At 53.4% G+C, this 20,347-nt stretch overlaps 1 protein-coding gene across 1 annotated transcript in view; it reads right to left on the bottom strand.

The window, feature by feature from the left end:
• FGD3 (FYVE, RhoGEF and PH domain containing 3) overlaps window positions 1-20,347 on the bottom strand; it is a 69,969-nt gene that overhangs the window by 4,059 nt on the left and 45,563 nt on the right. Inside the window, exons 9-15 of the mRNA XM_025359229.1 lie at window positions 18,935-19,081; window positions 17,024-17,116; window positions 14,677-14,756; window positions 13,017-13,047; window positions 12,446-12,553; window positions 10,503-10,565; window positions 2,145-2,267 (exon numbers count right to left, since the gene is read on the bottom strand). Coding sequence (XP_025215014.1) covers window positions 2,145-2,267; window positions 10,503-10,565; window positions 12,446-12,553; window positions 13,017-13,047; window positions 14,677-14,756; window positions 17,024-17,116; window positions 18,935-19,081 — 645 coding nt within the window. The remainder of the gene's footprint in view (window positions 1-2,144; window positions 2,268-10,502; window positions 10,566-12,445; window positions 12,554-13,016; window positions 13,048-14,676; window positions 14,757-17,023; window positions 17,117-18,934; window positions 19,082-20,347) is intronic.

The raw sequence follows: 20,347 nt of genomic DNA, 5'->3' as shown, positions 1-20,347 counted from the left end.
GCCTGTGTCCGTTGGCAGATGAATGCATGAAGTCGTCATGGTCTGTTTGTACAGTGGCATGTGACTCAGATGCATGGGTGGAGCGTGGGGATGTAGCCAAGGAGTGCTCCTCAGTGACTTTTCCAGAGCTTTTCCTACCCTGGACACTCCTGGCAGGCCCCCTTGTCCCCCCTCCTCTGGCCCCTCCAGCTGCGTCCCGTCGGTGGTCCTGTCTCTCTCTGCCTCGGTCTCCCTCCCTCTGCTGGATCCTTTTCCCAGCACACAGAGGCTCCTGCTGCCTCAGGGCCACCCACACCCACTTCTGCATCTGCTTCTCCTGTTCCATCCTGCCCCGTGTACCGAATATTGCAGAGGACTTGGAGATCCTTGTTCAAACCTTGGGAAATTCTAGTTTGAACCTAAACCTGCGGGCACCGGCTGCTAAGGGACCACGGCACTCAAACACTGAGCTCATATCGAAGGTCTCAGGAGCCACAGCAGCGGGGAAATTGCGCTTTTTAAGTAGATGGAAGGCACCCTGTTCTGGAGTCCTACTTTTACGAGGATTTTATTTATTTTTGGAATTTATCTTTTCTCTATCACTTCTTGTGTGAGGAAGCAGGAATACTGGGCAAACCAAGGCAATGAACGCTAAGCCCCAGCAGGCTGACATGGAGATGCAGTGACGTCAGTGAGGGCACCGAGCCACTTCTGCTGTGCGGGGAAGTCCAGGTTGGCCATGAGGATGCCCACTCCAAAGAAGATTAACAGAGGCTGCAGCTTCTGATCCTGAGTGGTCACAAAGCCTGAGGCCTAGAGCTGAGCAGGGGCCTGGGCACATATTCTGAGGATGGCTCTTAAAGCAACAGATTCCCCTCAGGTCTGATGGGGAAACCAGGTTTAAGTTAAATCCCCCAATTCTGGAGTATAAACTGGGCCCCAAACTGAGAGTTCTTTAAGAGGTACAGATCACATTTCGCACTTACCTGCCCATCCATCCTCTACCATCCATTCATCCATCCATCATCCATCCATCCATCATCCCTTCATCCACCCATCCATCCCTCCACCCACCCATTCATTATCCACTCATCCATCCATTCATCCATCCATCCAACCATTCATCTATCCATCCTCTACCATCTATCCTTCATCCATCCATCCATACTTCTGTATGCCATCCAACTATTTGTATATTCATCCATCCATCCATCAATTCTGTAGTCATCCATTTATACTTCCTATATATCCACTTCCATTCACACTTCCATATGCCATTTATCTAACTACCCACCTATCCATCCATCCCTCCATCCATCTCCCCATCCATCTATCCATCCATCTATCCATCCATCCATCCATCCATCTACCTATCCATTCGCCCACCTCTCCATCCACTCATCCATTCATCCATCCTTCTACCCACCTATCCATCCATCATCCATCCTTCCAAGGACTCATCCACTTATTCCCCTCCCCCTGCTGCCTCCCGCCATGTGGCAAAGGTATGACAAGTAACACCAACTGCTTCAGGCACAAGTTGCTGGCGCCCTTTGAAAAAACACCAAAGAATTCTGTGTTGAGATCCAGTTGCTGACATAGATTCAACTTTAACCTCTTAACCTAAAGATACTTAAATCATCAGTTCCTTCCTCAGGGATACTTCTACATTCAATATTAAGCATTGAATTTTCTCTACTCTCAGGAGAAAGGGCTTTGGAGTGAGGGGAATGGAGATGGTGTGCAGCTGGGGTGCCAGTCGGAGGCACTGCCTCATCACATGGGCCCACCAGGCCTTCAGCACCACTGGAGCGCTGGGACAAAGCTCCCAGCACAGCCACACCCTTCACCCATCTCCAATACGCCTTGCAAGGAATGAGGACTATCATCTCCTTGTTCTCAAGGTCACCCAGCTAGGGGTTCTGTGGTTCCCAATCCAGCACTTTTCCAACCACAAGGAGTGTTTGTTGAACACCAGAGCTGACCAGAGAAAAGTGATCAGATTCTACTTTGGACAGGACAGTTTTGCACTCAAGGGCATCTATATCCATGAGCCAGGATCAGGAAGCTCTTCTGTGCAGGGCTGGTGTGCTGCTGGTGAGGACTCAGCTGCTCTGTCCGAGCAGGGTGGCCTCCTGTCCCTGTCCCCCTCTCCTGGGACTCACCGCCCCGCATAGCTTGCAGTGATGCCTCCTCTTCGTGATGGAGTTGAAGGTCTCGCCACAGCTCTTACAGCTCTGCTTCTCCTTGTCACGTCTGGTCTTAGAGGATAGTTTTCTGGGCTCGAGCTACAAGGAGGCAAATAGATGCCATCAGCTTCCGAGTCATGTGTGCACCCTACCCCACACGGCAGTGGAGTGGCAGCTCTCGTGACTGTAAAAGCCACACAGGCTCAAGGCAAAAAGTGGAACATGCAGAAGGGAATGAAGTGAAGAGCCAAGTCGGCCCCGTCTCTCTTCCCTCCCTCACCCCCCAAGTGGCTGCCTGTGCCCATTGCACCGAGTAAAGATTGTAAGTGGGTCAAGATCTTCATGTTTGGAACAACCTGGCCAATGACTTTATCTGGTGCATCTGAGAAACTATTGAAAGGAGCCACAGCTGGAGGAACACAGCGCTTACTAGGGTGGGCAGTGGGCAGCACAGCCACGGCCTGCAGCCTTGGGGACGGAGGCACCCCTGCCCGCAACCCGAGCCATGTGTCCACATGCCTGCTCTATGCTGGGCACCGGGGGGCCACACCCTCCAGGCACGCCACATGGATGAATATAGGTGTACACCCACATGCCTGAGTGTGCAGACAAGCATGGCAACATTTTAGGGGGAGGCTGGAGGCAGTGGCTCACACCTGTAATCCTAGCACTTTGGGAGGCTGAGGCGGGCAGATCACTTGAGGTCAGGAGTTTGAGACCAGCCTGGCCAACATGGTGAAACCCCGTCTCTACTAAAAAAAAAAATACAAAAATATAGCCGGGTGTGGTAGTGGCAGTGGTAGTGGGTGCCTGTAATCCCAGCTACTCGGGAGGCTGAGGCAGGAGAATCGCTTCAACCCAGGAGGCGGAGGCTGCAGTGATGCAGTGAGCCAAGATCGCACCATTGCTCTCCAGCCTGGGCAACAGAGCGAGACTCAAAAAAATATCTGGGAGGACATGTGAGGAAGCCATGAAGAGCTGTACCTCCCTCTGTCTCCTGTTGCCTGAACTGCCTATAGAGGAAGGTGGTGTGGAGGCTGCAGCAGGTGTATCCTGGGGCTGCCCAGCCCAGCCTTGGTTTCCCTGTCTGATTATGAACCGTGCAAGGTGGAGAGACCCCAGGCTCCTGCCTCCTGTCAGCCATGAGACCCTGGATGACTCACCTCTCCTTTCTAAGCCTCAGTTTCCTCACCTGTAAAATAGGATGAGTGACTGGTCCCTGGGCCCTAAGCCTCATCACAGTACATAAAACTGCCACTTTGGCAAGTGGCTAATTACCCTTTCTTTTTTTTTTTTTTTTTTCAACTTGTGAATTTTTTTTTTTTTATACTTTTTAAGTTCTAGGGTACATGTGCACAATGTGCAGGTGCAGGTTTGTTACATATGTATACATGTGCCATGTTGGTGTGCTGCACCCATTAACTCATCATTTACATTAGGTATATCTCCTAATGCTATCCCTCCCCGCTCCCCCCACCCCACAACAGGCCCCGGTGAAGCTAATTACCCTTTCATGTTATAGCCTGCAGCCCTGGAAAGGCCTCATCATTTGATGAAATAACTTCCTGGGCTTTTGAAGCTTGGTCCACACCCAGCATTTCCTCTCTGGGGAGGAGGCGCCTCCCTTGAGATACTTTGTTATGGGCGCAGAAAACACCCTTAAGAAGACTTTAGGAAAAGGCAAAGCTATGTCTCCCGTTCCCCAGGATGTCAGAGCTGGAGCTGCCCCTAGAAATGTTTATCTCAGCCTCTCCAGTCAGGGGAAACTGAAGCCCGCAGGTGTTGTTTTTCTTTCTTTTCTTTTTTTTTTTTTTCTGTTTAAAAGAAAATTACATAAAATAAGCTAACCATTAGTATAGCTGCACAGAATAAAAACAGGTCTGGGATAGGCTTTAAAATATTACAGTAAACAGAAGGCCGGGCGCGGTGGCTCACGCCTGTAATCCCAGCACTTTGGGAGGCCGAGACGGGCGGATCACGAGGTCAGGAGATCGAGACCATCCTGGCTAACACGGTGAAACCCCGTCTCTACTAAAAAATACAAAAAACTAGCCGGGCGTGGTGGCGGACGCCTGTAGTCCCAGCTACTCGGGAGGCTGAGGCAGGAGAATGGCGTAAACCCGGGAGGCAGAATTTGCAGTGAGCTGAGATCCAGCCACTGCACTCCAGCCTGGGCGACAGAGTGAGACTCCGTCTCAAAAAAAAAAAAAAAAAAAAAAAATTACAGTAAACAGAAGTGTGTGTGTGTGTGTGTGTGTGTGTGTGTGTGTGTGTGTGTGTGTGTGGCGGGGCTGGGGGCCGAGGGGCTGTAAGAACAGCACCAGGCTGAGGTGTCTGGAGCTGGGGAGGGACGCTCACTGCAGTTATCCCCACTTGTGTGGGTCCAAAACTGCCATAGGAAAACGCTGAACAACATACACTTAAAAAAAGTTTAACAGAAACTCTTCAGGTTCAAGGAGAAAGTGGCTTGCGCACGTAATTCCAGCACTTTGGGAGGCGGGAGGGTTGCTTGAGGCCAGAAGTTCGAGACCAATCTGGGCAACATAGTGAGACCCTGTGTCTCAACAAAAATTCAAAAAATTAGCTGCCGTGGTGGCACGTGCCTGCAGTCCCAGATATGTGGGGGGCTTAGGTGGGAGGATCACTTGAGCCCGGGAGGTTGAGGCTACAGTGAGTTGTGATCACACCACCACACTCCAGCCTGGAGGACATGACATCCCAACTCAAAAAATAAAAAAAATAAAAAAAAGAAAGAAAGAAAAAGATGAACTGAACTGGTTGGGGGTGAAGAAGCAAGAAAGGGGTGGCTCAGATTGGGCATAAGCATTGGAGGCTGGGATGGGCTGAACTGTGTCCCCCCAGATTCATATGTTGAAAATTTAATTCCCAGTATCTCTGAAAATGTGACTATATTTGGAGACAGGGTGTTTAAAGAGACATTAAGTTAAAATGAGGTCTTCGGTTGGGCCCTGATTCAATCTTACTGGTGTCTTTATAAGAAGAGATGAGGACACAGAGACACAGAGAGAAGACCGTGTGTGGACACAGGGAGGAAACTGCCATCTCCAAGCCAAGGAGAGGCCTCAGGAGAAACCAGCCCTGCCCACACCTTGATCTCAGACTTCAGCCTCAGGTAGTATGTTGTTCTGGCAGCCAAAACACACGGACACCAGTGCCTCCGAGCACATTCTGGCCGGGCACTTCCAGCTGTGTGGCCTGGTCTGTGGTCCCCCTTCACTGGCCCACCTGCAGGTCCCCCAAGCGCCCGGCCGGTTTGGCACAGGAGCCCAAGGGCAGGGCTGGCTCCTTTGAGGGTGACAGGGACGCTCACTCACTGTGCTGCAGCCCCCAGCACCTCTGAAGAATGGGCCTTGTGCCAAAGACACGGGTGAGGCGGCCTCGGCTCCTTCTGCAGTTTTTCTTATGCTCAAGACCCCAGTGGGGGCTCCAAGCACACTAGGTGGGGAATGGGCGTCACTGACCTGGTAGTGAAAACCTGTTCTCCAGGTGGGCACCCAGAGAGGCTGGGATTGGTGGAAGGGCGGCCCCGATCTGCACCTCAGCCCAGAACCGCCTGCTCGTGAGGACCCCAGAAGGGGGACCCCTGCCACGGCACCCAGGGGCAGCACTGCATAGCAGCTGAGAATAGCACACGGCATGCCCATGGGGCAGGGGGCAGCAGGGGCTGGAGGAGCGAAGAACAGCCATGTAGGAGGACAGGTACCTGCGGGGCTGGGTGCACAGCAAGAGCTTGGCCTCTGAAGACCAGCGGGGACCAGGTCCCAGTGAAGGGACAGATGACAATTCTGGAAGCAGCGAGTGTGGCTTCCAGAATTGGGGCAGTGCCGGGAGTCCCACTGGCTTCCTTTATCTGGCAATTCTTCTCAGCTATGGAGCTGAGCTGAGCACTCGGGGTGGGTCCTGGCCTGCACCAGCTCCCATGGAGCTGAGGCCCGCAGCCCACCGAGGCCAACCCTCCAGCTCCCGTCATCAAGGTGTGGCAGAATCTGTAGGCATGACCCAGTGGCTGAGGGGCAAGAGGCCCACCTGAGTAGCCAGGGATGGTCTCTCAGCCGTGCACACGCCCCTTTGTGGATGAATTTACCACGCAGGTTGACCCAAAGAAGGGAGCTCAGGTTTTCGTTGTGGATGTCAGGACATCAGAAAAGCTGGGCCCAAGTCTCTCCAGGAAGATGGAGAACTGTGGCTTCCTCAGTATCTGACCGAGTGACTTCACCCCCAAAGCGCCCAAAACACACCAGCGTTAACCCAGAAAGTGGTCTCCACCAAGGGTCAACAGGGCTGCCCCCTCCAGCAATTTTTCTTGAGCAAATTGAGCTGCACATCCAGGAACGGGGGGCACAGCTGAGTTACATAGAATTGGAGCCCAGTAAGTGGCCCTGATGAAAACAAGTCAGTTTCATCAGATACTAGAAATGACCCAGCAGGGGACACAGGCTGTGGGGCACAGGTACTGCCTGGGGCTGTTCTGACAGGAGGGTGGCTGGGCTGAGGCCTGAGGCCATGCCCCTCGTGACAGCCTTGCCCTGGAGCCCCGAGGGTAGACACAGCGTGCGGCCTCGTCCCAGGAGGGGCAGTGCCTGAGAAGGAGCAGTGCCTGAGAAGAGGCCCTGGCACTGCCCTGTCGAGGGTGCCCTCTGATGCCTCGCTGGCACCTTGGAGGGGTTCATGTGTCACCCACGGTGGGTCTGAGACCCTAAGAGACCTTCCGGATTCTGACATTTTGTGTTTCTGTTAAGAGCAACTCGATGCTTGCCCATCAGGGAAGCCTTTGAATTCTGCAAGGCCCCTTGCAAAACTTCCTGGCTTGGGCGTAGCTTCTCTTAGGAAAGGGGCTTACAGGGACTATACCACTGAAGAAATCGGGCTCAGGAAGTAAGTTTAAGTTTGGTATACTGTAGCAAAAATCACTGTTGTGGATAAGAGGATGAACTTGCTTTTGAGTGCTTTGTAAAATGCACACTGAGCTCACCTCCATCACACCACATTCACCCTGTGCAGCTCGACGCCGACACTGAGCTGTCCCAGCTCCCACCACAGTCTCAACTCTGCTGTTTTTGCTCACAGGAAGCCACCAGTGAGGAACACATGGCCAGGTCAGGCCACATCCACTGGGGGTAGGGACGCCGTGGGGCCCTGGGCTGGAGCCGAGGTCTGTTGTTCGGTGGTCTGTCATGGGCCCAGCCCTGGCTTGGTGTGGGTAAGGGACAGAGACAAGAGACTGGAACTGGAATTGTGGCCCTGAGCACCTGGCTCCCTGGGCTGCTGCAGAACCTGAGGCAGCTGGGCCCTGAGCCAGGGGAAGTACAGGGAGTGGGGCAGGTGGCACTGTCCACCCAGCTGGGCGCACCCATGGAGGCACAGCGGGTCTGCTGGCCACAGCCTGGTCCAGCAGATGCCCGGACACTGACTGAGGCCCCGAGCCCCAGTTGCCTTCTCGCCTGTGATGGAAGCAGGGGACCAATAGGGGCATTGCCTGTGTGGCCAGCAGCGCCTCAAAGCCCTGCTCCAAGGCCATCTCCAAGCTGTGTCTTCCCACAAGTGAAAACATTTTAAACCATGGCCTTGCAGGTTCTTCCAGCTAGAACATTCTCCTGTCCAGGCACCAACCCGGGGTTCGACTCCCCAGGACCACACTCAGACACCCTGTGTGGATCCCCTCAGCCAGGCCGGGGCTCCTGCTGTTTCTACAGCCCACCCAGGTCCTGCCCACCCAGGGCCTCCCTCAGCACGTGGCCTCCACCCACTTCTGCTTCCTTGCCTCCCCAAGACACTGAAGGTGCCTCTCCAGGGCCTGTGGGCTCACACACAGGACAGACGCACTCACAAAGGACAGGTGGCTCTCACTGAGTCTTGATGCCTCTGCAGCGGGACTGTGACCATGGATGCCTCCATAAGCCTGGCCCAGGGCCTGGGGCTGGACATGGAGGGTCATCGAGCGGAGGCCAGCCCAGCTCACTCCTTACGTGAGCTGTATGTGTGGGAGGCAGTGCTCTGTGCCAGGACGTCACCATGGAAACTGTCAGGGATGCCTGCCCTGGCTGTGGGATGCCAGGCAGTGGGGCTGATCAGGCAGTGCCTCATACACACGGGTGTGGGCTGTCACGTCCCCACTGTGACCCTGCGATTGTGTGTCCACTGTGGGCAGCTCACGCTTCTGTGGCTGCACTCACACCATGAGGACACATTGCTTTTCATAACTTTCCTTACTGCTCCAGAAAAGGGACTGAAGAGCTCTGGGAGTCTGGGGCACAGCCAGCCTCTCACTTACTGCTGGCGATACGAAAAGTTGCTGATGGGCGGATTCCCGTCATAGGCCGGGCGTGGTGGCTCTCGCCTGTAATCCCAGCTGAGGTGGGCAGATCATGAGGTCAAGAGATTGAGACCATCCTGGCCAACATGGTGAAACCCCGTCTCTACTAAAAATATAAAAAATTAGCTGGGTGTGGTGGCGGCGCCTGTAGTCCCAGCTACTTGGGAGGCTGAGGCAGGAGGATTGCTTGGACCTGGGAAGTGGAGGTTGCAGTGAGCCGAGATTGTGCCACTGCACCACTCCAGCCTGGGTGACACAGCGACACTTCGTCTCAAAAAAAAAAAAAAAAGGCTGGGTGCAGTGGCTCACACCTGTAATCCCAGCACTTTGGGAGGCCAAGGAGGGCAGATTACGAGGTCAGGAGATCGAGACCAGCCTGGCTAACACGGTGAAACCCCATCTCTACTGAAAAAAAATATATATATATACAAAAAATTAGCCAGGCGTGGTGGCAGGCACCTGTAGTCCCAGCTACTACAGGAGGCTGAGGCAGGAGAATGGTGTGTGAAGCCGGGAGGCAGAGCTTGAAGTGAGCTGAGATCACGCCACTGCACTCCAGCCTGGGCAACAGAGTGAGACGCCATCTCAAAAAAAAACAAGTTGCTGATGGGCAGACTCCTGTCACTGAGACATTTTTATCAGGGACCCCTGGGGCAGGCTACGGGGCTTCATAGACTTGGACAGAGCAAACAGCAGATGTCAAGTCCCTGGGGCCTGGCAGGGCAAGGGGAGCCCAGGGCATCTCCAGGGAGGGTGGCCAGGGAGCGGGGTGAGGCCAGACAGAAGGAGAGACAAGTGAGAGGAGATTTTCTCCTAGGAGGCCAGGGGACCACTTCCCCGCAGGCTGTCAGACTTCCTCATTTTAGTGTTAATAAGATGTCCCTGCAGGGTGCCTGTCTGCTCTGCAGAGGCCAGGTGGCTGTGCTTTGTGAATCTGGGGGTCTCTCCTCTTGCCTGTTGGGATGTATTTGGAAGTCCCCCCACGCCTGCGAACTCCATTGTGCCTCTGAAGCACTACATCCTTCCCGAGGCCTCCTGAGTTTCTTCATGGTTTCCCAACGCCGGGCCAGCCCAGATCACGATGGGTGGGGCCTGGTAAAGTTCAGGTCATGGGAGGCGGCGGCCAGCGGCCAGCCCACTTGGACAGACCCCTGTCTGGGGTGGGGCTAGGGCAGCCATCTGGGGCCACTCATTTCTGAGCCTGCACAGCATAGGGGGAGCGAAGCGCCTGGAGAATCGCCCTCCCGCATCTGGGTGCAGCAGCCACATGGGGTGCCCCCGGGTGATGTTGCTGTCAGCATTGGTGAGTGCCAGGCCTGGGCGCCAATGATGATGGCTCCAGGTACAGATGCTCTTGGCCCTCATCCTCTTTAACTTCCCGGATTAAATGGAGGAGGCAGGCCTCATCCCAGTTCCTACAGCACATCCTCTGGCAGGCGGGTGCGTGGACACAGCCTGCCTGGCCGGAGCAGCACCCTTGTGGGCTGGCTGCCATAAGGCACAAGAGAACACAGACGGGGAGAGGCAGGGAGGCTCAGGCCTCCCTGGCCGCAGCTTGGGGTGAAGGACTAAGCAGTCCTCTGCGTTACTGAGCCTCCTGAGGACCTTGCACTGTCAATACACGCTTTATGGGACGATTCACACACGTTAAGAGCAGAAATGTTCACCTGGAGCTCAGAGGATTCTCACATGTGTGCCCAGCTGTGTGACCACCTCCAACTAGGTAATGGACATCCCCACATTGACAGGCCTCCACGTGCCTGCCTCACAGAGTCCTCTGCAGTGACCACACAAGTCATCAGAGCCTGGACTCAGACATGGCTTTACCTCCACACACCCAGGTCCCCAGGCACAGTGAGCAGGACAGGCTAGCCCCTCAGTCCTCAGCCTCCAGGAGGCCCCGGTCCGACCCTCCCTCTCCATCTTCCCTACAGGTCATCCTGGTCTGACCCCCTGCTCCGCCTCTCACCCCTGCTGACCACTGAGCATATGGCACTTACCCCTGCTGCACCTGAACTGCCTTCGGTGGTCACCACAGACTCCAGAGGGCTGGTGCTCGTGATCTGGAAGGGACACAGAGGCCGAGTGAGAGGAGATTCCAGGGCCACGCAGCCCCTGTGCAGTGAGGACAGTTCCTGAAGCCTCCAGCACCCCCGTGCATTGAGGGCAGGCTCAGGAGCAGGAATTCCCAGGCCTAGGATTTGCTGTGCCTTTGGGGAAGCTTTTTCCTCCCTGGGCCTGGCCTGAGCTGGAGGCCTCTCCTAGGAGCATCTGCCAGTGTGGTGGGTGGCTGGTGGGTGACGCCTTCCTTTGGCCCACCCTGATCAGGGGCTCTAATTCACACCAAGTCACCCAGTGAGGAGGGTCCCTTTGGGTTCTCTCTCATCCTCCAGGGCTCTTTGTGGAGAGTCTCTGCAGCCCCCACTTTCTCAGCAAAGTGAGGCTCTGGGCTCAGCCTCTGGCCAGAAAGGGCTTGGCCAGCTTTAAGGAGAGCCAGGCTCAGTGTCTCACATTCCCAGGTCACCTCCACTCAAGGCAGTCCCAGGACTCTTCCTTTCTGGATGATGCAAAGTTCTTACAAAGTGAATGCAGAAAGCAGAAAAAACCTAGTGGACTTGATACAAATATGAAGTGGATATGGGGGAGGTGGGCTGTGCCAGGCAAACCCACGGAGGTGGTACAGAGGGCAGAGCCAGCCTGGAGTTGGGATTCGGGCCTGCGGGGTCTGGGTCAGGCGGCGAGAGTTGGGGCACCCTAACTCTGAGTCATGCCCAGTACCCCCGTGAAGCCTGGAGCAGAGGGCCTGGCGTAGGGCTCAGGGCACCGTCTCTCCTGGGTGCCTCCCCAGATGTGTCCTTGCTATAGTTCCAACCCCTATGCCTTGTCCAGGGCCAGTGGCTCCAGGGCCTTCCTTGCAGTGGGCAGACATCAGCCTCCTCACCCAATCCTCTCTCCCTGACTCCAGGGAAGCCCTGCGGGGAGAAATGGCCGAGGCTTGGTCCTGGGGCTGCAGCCCTGACTCCCTGGCCAGGCTTCTCAGCAAGGACCCTGTAGCCCTGCCTCTTTCCCAGCCTAAGTCTCCACATGAAATCCCCCTGGGCCCTTGGGGCAGCTCCACATGAGGATGGGGAGTGAGATGCTCCTACTGCTTCCCCCAAGGGGCTCTGAGCCACCATCTCCCAGGGCACAGGGGCACTGGGGGGAAAATACAGTCACAGAAAGGTGTCTGCAGTCATGGGCCGTCCTGGGCCAGAGTGGTATGTGGGCAGTGCACCACAGCCCTGTGACGCCGGGTCCACAACCCATGTCACCGAGTTTCTCTGAGACTCAGTTTCCACGGGGATGATGTAACATTCCTTGGTGCATAGGATGCTGTGCAGAAGGCACCAGACAACCAAACAGGTCACGTGGGAGCACTTCCTCCACGGCCACATCCTGCTTTCCCGTCCACCTGGGCGCTGACCACGGGCCTGGGGCCCAGCAGGCTGCAGCGGGCACTTAGTGGAGGGTGGGTAGGGGTGAAATTAAGTTCAGTCTAAAGCTGCCATGGAAAGGTGGCCAACGCTTCAAACCATGTCAAACACGGCAAACGCGGAGCTGTAACCAACCCAGCTGCTTCTGGGCTTCACTTTCCCTTTTCTGTCCATACATCCTCTCCGACCACACAGCAGCAGAGGAGGCTCTCTGGACCTATTCTGGTCTCAAGGGTTGTAGGGGGCAGGTGCTGTCCCATCCACGAATAGTTGTTTGCTCAATTAAATTGTTACATTTAATTTGTCTGAAGTTTTTCTTTTAACGCAAGGGAGCGCCCGCTGTCCTGGTCCCTGGTACAGCAGGAGGAAAGCCTGGAGGTTGGGCTGTCCACCCAGACGCCAGTGCCTTCTGCTCTCCGCAGGCAGCTTGTCCCCTGGAGGCCCCTCTGCGCCCCGGGCCACTGACTCACAGGCATGTCTGGAGAGAGGCTGGGGTCCTCATCCTGGCTGAAGGCGCCACCGAAAGCCTTGAAGGTCTCACTGTTCTGCTTGTGCTTCTCGATGGTGGCCTGGATGATCTGGACACAGCAACACAACAGGGAGGACCATCAAGGGGTGTGGGGGTGTGGGAGGACGCTACCTGCAGGAAGGATGCGCCTGCCTCTGTCCCGAGGACGGGCCCTGGCGTTCCCGGAACAATGCCCAGGCCACTGGCCATCTCCTTTCCCTGCTACCAATGATGTGGTCTCCCCTTCAAGCTGTCCAGATTGAGGAGATCCACCCTGAGCGGGGAACCTGGCCTGTGACTCCACCAGGCCTGTGCATGTTTATTTGGGGGCCCTCAAACAAATGAATGGGTTGAAAGGCCTGTGACATCTGAAGGTGCTTATGAAGGCACAGTGTGGTCACTGCATCCCTGCAGGGTGCAGCACAGGGCCAGCAGTCCCGGAGGCCAGGGCCCCCACCCTCTGTCCCAACATAAATGGCCTTACTGCTCAATCACTTGGTCGTTTGGTTACTTTACAAGTTTAGAAGCTTCACCTGAATCCATTCTTTCTTCTCTTCCTCTGTCCTAAAAAACCAAAACAGTCTTGTATTAATCCAGTCTTGGATACTGACTCTAAATGACCAGCCCTCTCTCAGCCCTGCAGCACACCCGAGCCACGCACTGGCTTGTCAACGCAGCTCAAGGATGGGAAGATTGTCCCCAAGGGCCTCAAAACACTTGTGGCCTGGTGGGGCCAGGTGAGCCACGTGGAGCCCTCTGCAGTGGCTGTAATTCAATGCCTCCTTGGACCATAATGGGTCATTACGAAGATCCCACTGTTGGTGGGCTGTGGGAGAACAGAACTCCCATATATGGCTAGTCAGAGCACAGCCTGACATCACCTTAAAGGGTAGTGTGACAACAGCCACCAAAATTTCAAACAGATGCACTACCCTGTGACCAGCAATTCTATGTCAGCAATCTATCTGATGGCTACAACTACACATATGCAGAAACACCTAAAAACAAGGACACTGCTTACAGCACCATTTGTGATGGCCAGGTTCAGGAGGAGCCCAGGTCCTCGTCAGTGGGAACTAGCTAATGATCATTAATGGAAAATTATGTTGCTTTAGGAATGGTGTGCAGATATGGGATGATTCTTGACAAATTAAGTGAAAAAGCAAGATGCAGGACAGGTATAAACAGCCATCTGTGATTTAAAACGTAGATACAGGTGCATGTGCATAGAAAATCCTAGAAGGGGCCAGGTGCAGTGGCTAACACCTGTAATCCCAGCACTTTGGGAGCCCAAGTCGGGGGGTGGATCACCTGAGGTCAAGAGTGTGAGACCAGCCTGGCCAACATGGTGAAACCCCATTGGGGTTTCACTCAAACAAGAAATTAGCCAGGTGTGGTGACGGGCGCCTGTAATCCCAGCTACCCAGGAGGCTGAGGCAGGAGAATCACTTAAATCTGGGAGGCAGAGGTTGCCGTGAACTGAGATTGCGCCACTGCACTCCAGCCTGGGCAACAAGAGCGAAACTCTGTCTCAAAAAAAAAAGAAAGAAAAGAAAATCCTAGAAGAATACTCAAGAGAGGACTAAGAATGTGCTGGGCCTGCTGAACAGGAGGTGGGCAGAGGCTTAATTTTCATCAACTTCCCTTGGTACTGAAAGGGCCCTGATCATCCTATAGATAGTTTTTCCGATAAACATACAAATTGACCCTTCCAGTCTTCAAGCTTGAAAGTTAACATTTGTTTTATCTGAGTTCCTTCCTCAGTAACCTTAAGGCCTCTCAAAAAAACCATCAAGGGACTGAAACTCACCAGGTCACCACATCCAGACAATGAGATGCCCAGACCCTTTATCCATCATGATTGCTTCCTTGCCCCCACTAGTTCCTGTTTTCTTACACATTGTTACATTTCTTCCCTGCTGTATGTGCCCCTAGTTTTAGTTGGTCAGGGAGATGGATTTGAGACTGAGTTCCATCTCCTTGGCCGATTAAAGCTTCTTCCTCGGCAATAATCATCTCAGTGATGGGCTTTCTGTGCAGCACGCAGCAGGACCTAGACGGCACCCTGGTGTTTGGGTAACAGTACTGTTAAATTTTAAGCCATACATAAATAAAAATATATTGCAGGTTATCCAGTTTAGAAAAAGAAGACATGAGGTCAAAGACATTCACTAGAAACAGCCCGTTCCATACCGCGTCTGCAGCTCCAGGGACCTTTTCTTTCCCGTTATGATAAATGTATGCGCTGTGTTTGGCTTGACGATATCTTGCACCTGAAGGGGCAAGAACAAAGAACAAAGCAAACCCCAGCTGGTCATTTTAGCAGGTCCTTAACTCCAGCCTCACGTTTTCTGACTTAGAAGTGTTTCCCCGAGGAGGTAGCAGAGGTGAGCCTGCAGCCCCACAGTTCTCAGGGAGAGGGGCGCAGAGGCCCAGGTCACCGTGGCTGCTGCATGAGCTGGTCCATCGGGAACAGCGGGCCTCCCACCCTGCTCAGACACAGCTGGGACCGCTCATCTTCTGTGCTTGGAACTCTGCTGACCAAATCCATCCCCCGACACCCAGCCTGTCAGGTTTCCTCCCCATGTCGCCCCCATCCATCCTCCTCGAAGCCAAGCCATTCCCCACAGGCACCACTGGGCACTGCCCCCCTACAGCAGCCACGTCCCCTTAGGATGGAAAGGGACCTGATGAGAAGAGCAAGGGTGGCCTTAGCCACCCTGTAGAGTCTGCGCCCCTGAGCAGGTGTGCCCTGAGATGAGATGTAAATAGGACAATGCGTGCCCAGAACTAATGAAAATGGGGTCACTTCTTCACAGAACCACAGCCTCAAATTCCATCCTCTTCCATCAGGATGAGACCACAGAGACCACGGCTGGGCACGGTAGCTCACACCTATTCCATGTCTCATTGCAGTGGGAGTTGAGAGGGCTTTGAATGAATGGGTGCTCCAAAAACATTTGCTAAATCAAAATATGTAGTCATTTGCTTAATGCCACCAAGAATCCCTTCTTACCTTGAAATTCTCTGAATTCGGGTTAAGAAATAAAAGACTAACTAGAGAAAATACCTTTTTTTAAGGTTGTTTTATTATTTTTTTTAAGTTATTTTTGAGACAGGGTCTTGCCCTGTCAGCCAAGCTGGAGTGCAGTGAGTGGCACAATCATGCAGCCTTGACCTCCTGGGCTCAAGCAATCCTCCCACCTCAGCCTCCCAAGTAGCTGGAAATAGAGATGTGCACCACCATGCCTGGCTAATTTTTTATTTTTTATAGAGACACGGTTTTACTACATTGCCAAGGCTGGTCCTGAACTGGGTTCAAGTGATCCTCCTGCCTCAGCCTCCCAAAGTGCTAGGATTGTAGGCGTGAGCCACTAAAACTACATGCCTGGCTTTTTACAGTAGTTAGAAGAAACCACTTTTCTAGTGTTTCTCTATAAAAAATCAGTCATGGCTGGGCATGGTGGCTGACGCCTGTAATCCCAGCACTTCGGGAGGCTGAAGCGGGTGGATCATGAGGTCAAGAGTTTGAGAACAGCCTGACCAACATGGTGAAACCCTGTCTCTACTAAAAATACAAAAATTAGCTGGGCATGGTGGCATGCACCTATAATCACAACTACTCGGGAGGGTGAGGCAGGAGAATCCCTTGAACCCAGGAGGTGGAGGTTGCAGTGAGCCGAGATCACGCCATTGTACTCCAGGTTAAGAACTACCATTAAAAATAATGACTAACTAGGCTGGGCACGGTGGCTCACGCCTGTAATCCCAGCACTTTGGGAGGTTGAGGTGGGTGGATCACAAGGTCAGGAGTTCGAGACCAGCCTGGCAAACATGGCGAAATCCCGTCTCTACTAAAAATACAAAAATTAGTTGGGCATGGTGGCGTGCACCTGTAATTGGAGCGGCTCGGGAGGGTGAGGCAGGAGAATCCCTTGAACCCAGGAGGTGGAGATTGCAGTGAGCCAAGATCACGCCATTGCACTCCAGCCTAGGCGACAGAGCGAGACTCCGTCTCAAAAAAAAAAAAAAAAAAAAAGTCATTCTGGACCATGCTACAGATCTGCCTGGAACCCTCCCCCAGCTCCGCTGCAGGAGGACAGGAAAGAGCTCGGGACCCAGGAACCAGGGAAGGGAAGCAGGCCCTCGCCCCAGCCAGGATTTCTCCCTGCAACCCTGGGCTTCATGTTTTTGTTTGTAAATAGGGCCCCAAGTCCCAGTCTTAGAGGTGACAGGGTTCGGTCCAGGTCCTGGTGCCATCCCTACTGCCCCCTGCATCCTCCAAGGCTCTGCAGAAAGGGGAGTTGGCAGCAACGTGGCAGGTGGGCGAAGCAGAGAGGGATGGAATCCTGCCCTTCCGGCCTGGGGCACCAGGACTGAGACGATGCCTTGGTCACAGATAGGGTCTGTTGCTTGGAAAAGCAGGCAGGGGTGCCAGGCTGCACAGAGGTGAGTGCCTTAGCAGCCAGAGCCCGGTGTTCCCAGCCCTGCTCAGTGCCCCTTCTAAGGGGACAGGTTTGAGATGGAGGAGCTCACCCACCTGGAGGCCTGAGATGTCCATCTTCTCCCGGACGCTGAACTTCTGGCCCATGAGCCGCAACTTGGGCACGCAGTAAAGGATCATGCTGTTGAACTGCAAGAGGGATGGCACAGGTGAGGAACGGGAGCTGCCCGCAGGCCACCCCCAAGGGCCCCAGTGAGCTTCATGAGATCTTTTCATTTTTTTTAATGTTATAAAGTGAAAAATATTTTTAAAAGATATGTGCAGTAATTTTAACTACGGTTACATCTTTGAGTGAGGAGACTCTAGTCACTAGCTTTATTTTTGTTCATTTCTATTTTTAAATTTTTAAACCATGAATATGAGCTAATTGTATAATCAAAAAAACGAAACTTTTTTTTTTTTTTTTTTTTTTTTAAAGGGTTTTTTTTTTTTTTTTCCCTAATTTAATAAAAAAAAAAACGAAATTTTTTTTTTTTTTTTTTTTTTTGAGACGGAGTCTTGCTCTTGTTGCCCAGGCTGAAGTGCAATGGCACAATCTTGGCTCACTGCAACCTCCACCTCCCGTATTTAAGAGCTTTTCCTGCCTCAGCCTCCCGAGTAGCTGGAATTACAGGCAGGTGCTACCACGCCTGGCTAATTTTTATATTTTTAGTAGAGATGGGGTTTCACTATGTTGGCCAGGCTGGTCTCGAACTCCTGACCTCAGGTGATCCGCCCACCTCAGCCTCCCAAAGTGCTGGGATTACAGGCGTGAGCCACCACATCCAGCCAAACCAAAACTTTTGAATGAGCTACTGACACATTCACCAAAACGGATGAATCTCTCAAACCCACATGGGGAGCTAAAGGAGCCAGACTCATCTCATGGCATTGATGTGACATTCAGGAAAGGCAAAATTCTAGCAACAAAGAAGAGACCCATGGTTGCCAGGGCAGGGGAGCACTTGCCCACAAAGGGGTGGGACAAGGGAATTTTGGTGGGAGGGGGGCAGTGATCAAACTGTTCTGTAACTTGGCCAGGCGCAGTGGCTCACACCTGTAATCCCAGCACTTTGGGTGGGTGGATCACCTGAGGTCAGGAGTTCGAGAGCAGCCTGGCCAACATGGAGAAACCCTGTGTCTACTAAAAATACAAAAATTAGCCGGGTGTGGTGGTGCGTGCCTGTAATCCCAGCTACTCGGGAGGCTGAGGCAGGACGATTGCTTAAACCCGGGAGGTGGAGGTTACAGTGAGCCGAGTTGAGCCACTGCACTCCAGCCTGGGAGACAGAGCGAGACTGTGTCTTAAAAAAAAAAAAAAAAAAAAAAAACCAAAAAACTGTTCTGTAATTTGATTGTGGTCACAACTGTATTAGTCAAAACTCAGAATTGTAAAGCAAAAATGAGTTTTAGTTAACATAATTTTTAAAAACTTAAAAAAAAACTTTCAAAGAAATAATTGTTTATTTAAGGAGAATTAGAAGCTAGAGGAAAATAGAGGAGGAAAGAAGAACCATATCTGTTTCTACTGCGCCACGGCACCCGGGGTGGGTCTCGAATTACACTTCCATCCAGCCTTCCCCTCCCTCCCAGCCAGGGTTTGGTTTAGGAATAGTCGAAAACATGATTTGCTGCTACAGTTCTCTGTGCTCTCCTGGTTGCTACAAGCTGGAGTCTGCTCAATTCTGGGGAGGAAAGAGGTATTGGCTGTGAGGGATTAAAAAATGAGATATTTGCAGCAAATGGGGAGAAGCCGCTGGCAAAAGTCTGGTGTCTGGATGTGGAGAAGCGAGGCTCCCTGTGGCTAGGGAAGGGATGCTGAGGGTCTGAGAGGGAGCCAGAGTCCCAGTAGGAGAGGCCACAGAAGAGCCATGTCCTTGGGCAGCCAGAGCCCTGCTGGCACTGCCCTGGACTTGAGACAAATGGCAAGGGAGGCTCTGCGGCTGGGCTGGCAGGAGCCAGGCTCACCAGGAAGAGGTGGCGGTCCTGGGCGGTGCCGTTCTTGGCTGACAGCTTCTGGATTTGGCCCTCCTTGATCAGCTCATTGGCCGGGTTGACAATGTCCTCTTCCCCACCCAGCTGCTCGTACACCTCCAAGAGCTTGTGCATTTTCTCCTGCAAGAGACATGGGGCTCAGGCACCAAAGGTCTGTGAAAGTGGCTGGTAACCTAGAGATACGTGGAGCCCTTCCCTGCAACTGTGGCTCAGAATCCAGAGAGGACAATGAGCTACTGACAGGGATGGGAGGGAAATCAGAGTGATGTTTGAGTTGAGTATTGAAGGATGACTAGGAGTTCGCCATGCAGAACATAATAACAATGATAAACAGCAACAGAGCTAACCATGCTGTGAGCCAGGTACGGTTCTACATATGATACACGTTTTAACTCACCTAGTGAGGTGAGTGCCATTGTTATTGTCATTTTACAGACAAGGAAACTGAGGCACAGAGAGGTCAGTTGAGTGTCTGAGACCCAGACTCGGACAATCCATATGTCACCTTTCCCTGGCCATGGTGACTGCTGGGGTGGTCACGTGGGTAACCAGCACCCAGAAGTGCGATGGGACCAGGTCAAAGCTCATGGCCCAGCTTTGAACCGGATGCCAGTGCAGCGGAAGGCAGAGCTGAGCCCGCAGCAACCTCAACAGTCACGTGTCCGAGTCTGGACCTGCGTGCCTCAGAAGCCCCGTCCTTGGACCTGAGTGATCTCAGCCTGTACACCCTGGAGGCAGGTGGGTTTGGCTGATCCTTCTGTCTCCGGCACCAATGCAGGTAGGTGCAAGTGGGCACAGGGTGTGGGGGGCACTAGAGGAGCCAGCAGCAGAGAGCTTAGAGGAGAAGACCAGGGTAGGGGTGAGGGTCTTTTGAGAACTGGGGGAATGGGCAGGTACCTGGTATATACACAGAGGAGCTGGCTGTGCACCTGCCCACTACTGGGGGCTGGGTGTGCAGCTGGTGTGTACCGGGGGCTGGGTGTGAACCTGGTACGTACTGGCGGGCTGCGTGTGCAGCTGGTGTCTAATAGTGGAGAACTGTATGCACCTGGCATGTACTGGGAGGGCTGGGCAAGCACCTGGTGTGCAGTAGGAGGGCTGGGTGTGCACCTGTCATGTCCTGGGGGGCTGGGTGAGCACAGAGCCAGTCCATGAAGGGACTAATGCAGCTTTAGTGAGTGAATGAATGACAGTAACACTGAGCACTGACACTTCCTGCACCAGGTCCTGTTCTGAGCATTCTATGTGGAGTGCTCCCCTACACCCGGTGGCTTACAGGTGTGCGCCACCACGCCTAATTTTTGTATTTTTAGTAGAGATGGGTTTCACCATGTTGGCCAGGCTGGTCTCGAACTCCTGACCTCAAGTGATTTGCCCGCCTCGGCC

This window comes from Theropithecus gelada, chromosome 15 (genome assembly GCF_003255815.1).
Source record: "Theropithecus gelada isolate Dixy chromosome 15, Tgel_1.0, whole genome shotgun sequence".
NCBI classification, from domain to species: domain Eukaryota; kingdom Metazoa; phylum Chordata; class Mammalia; order Primates; family Cercopithecidae; genus Theropithecus; species Theropithecus gelada.
Note: the sequence above shows the minus strand (reverse complement) of the source record. Positions and strands in the feature narration are given on the sequence as shown.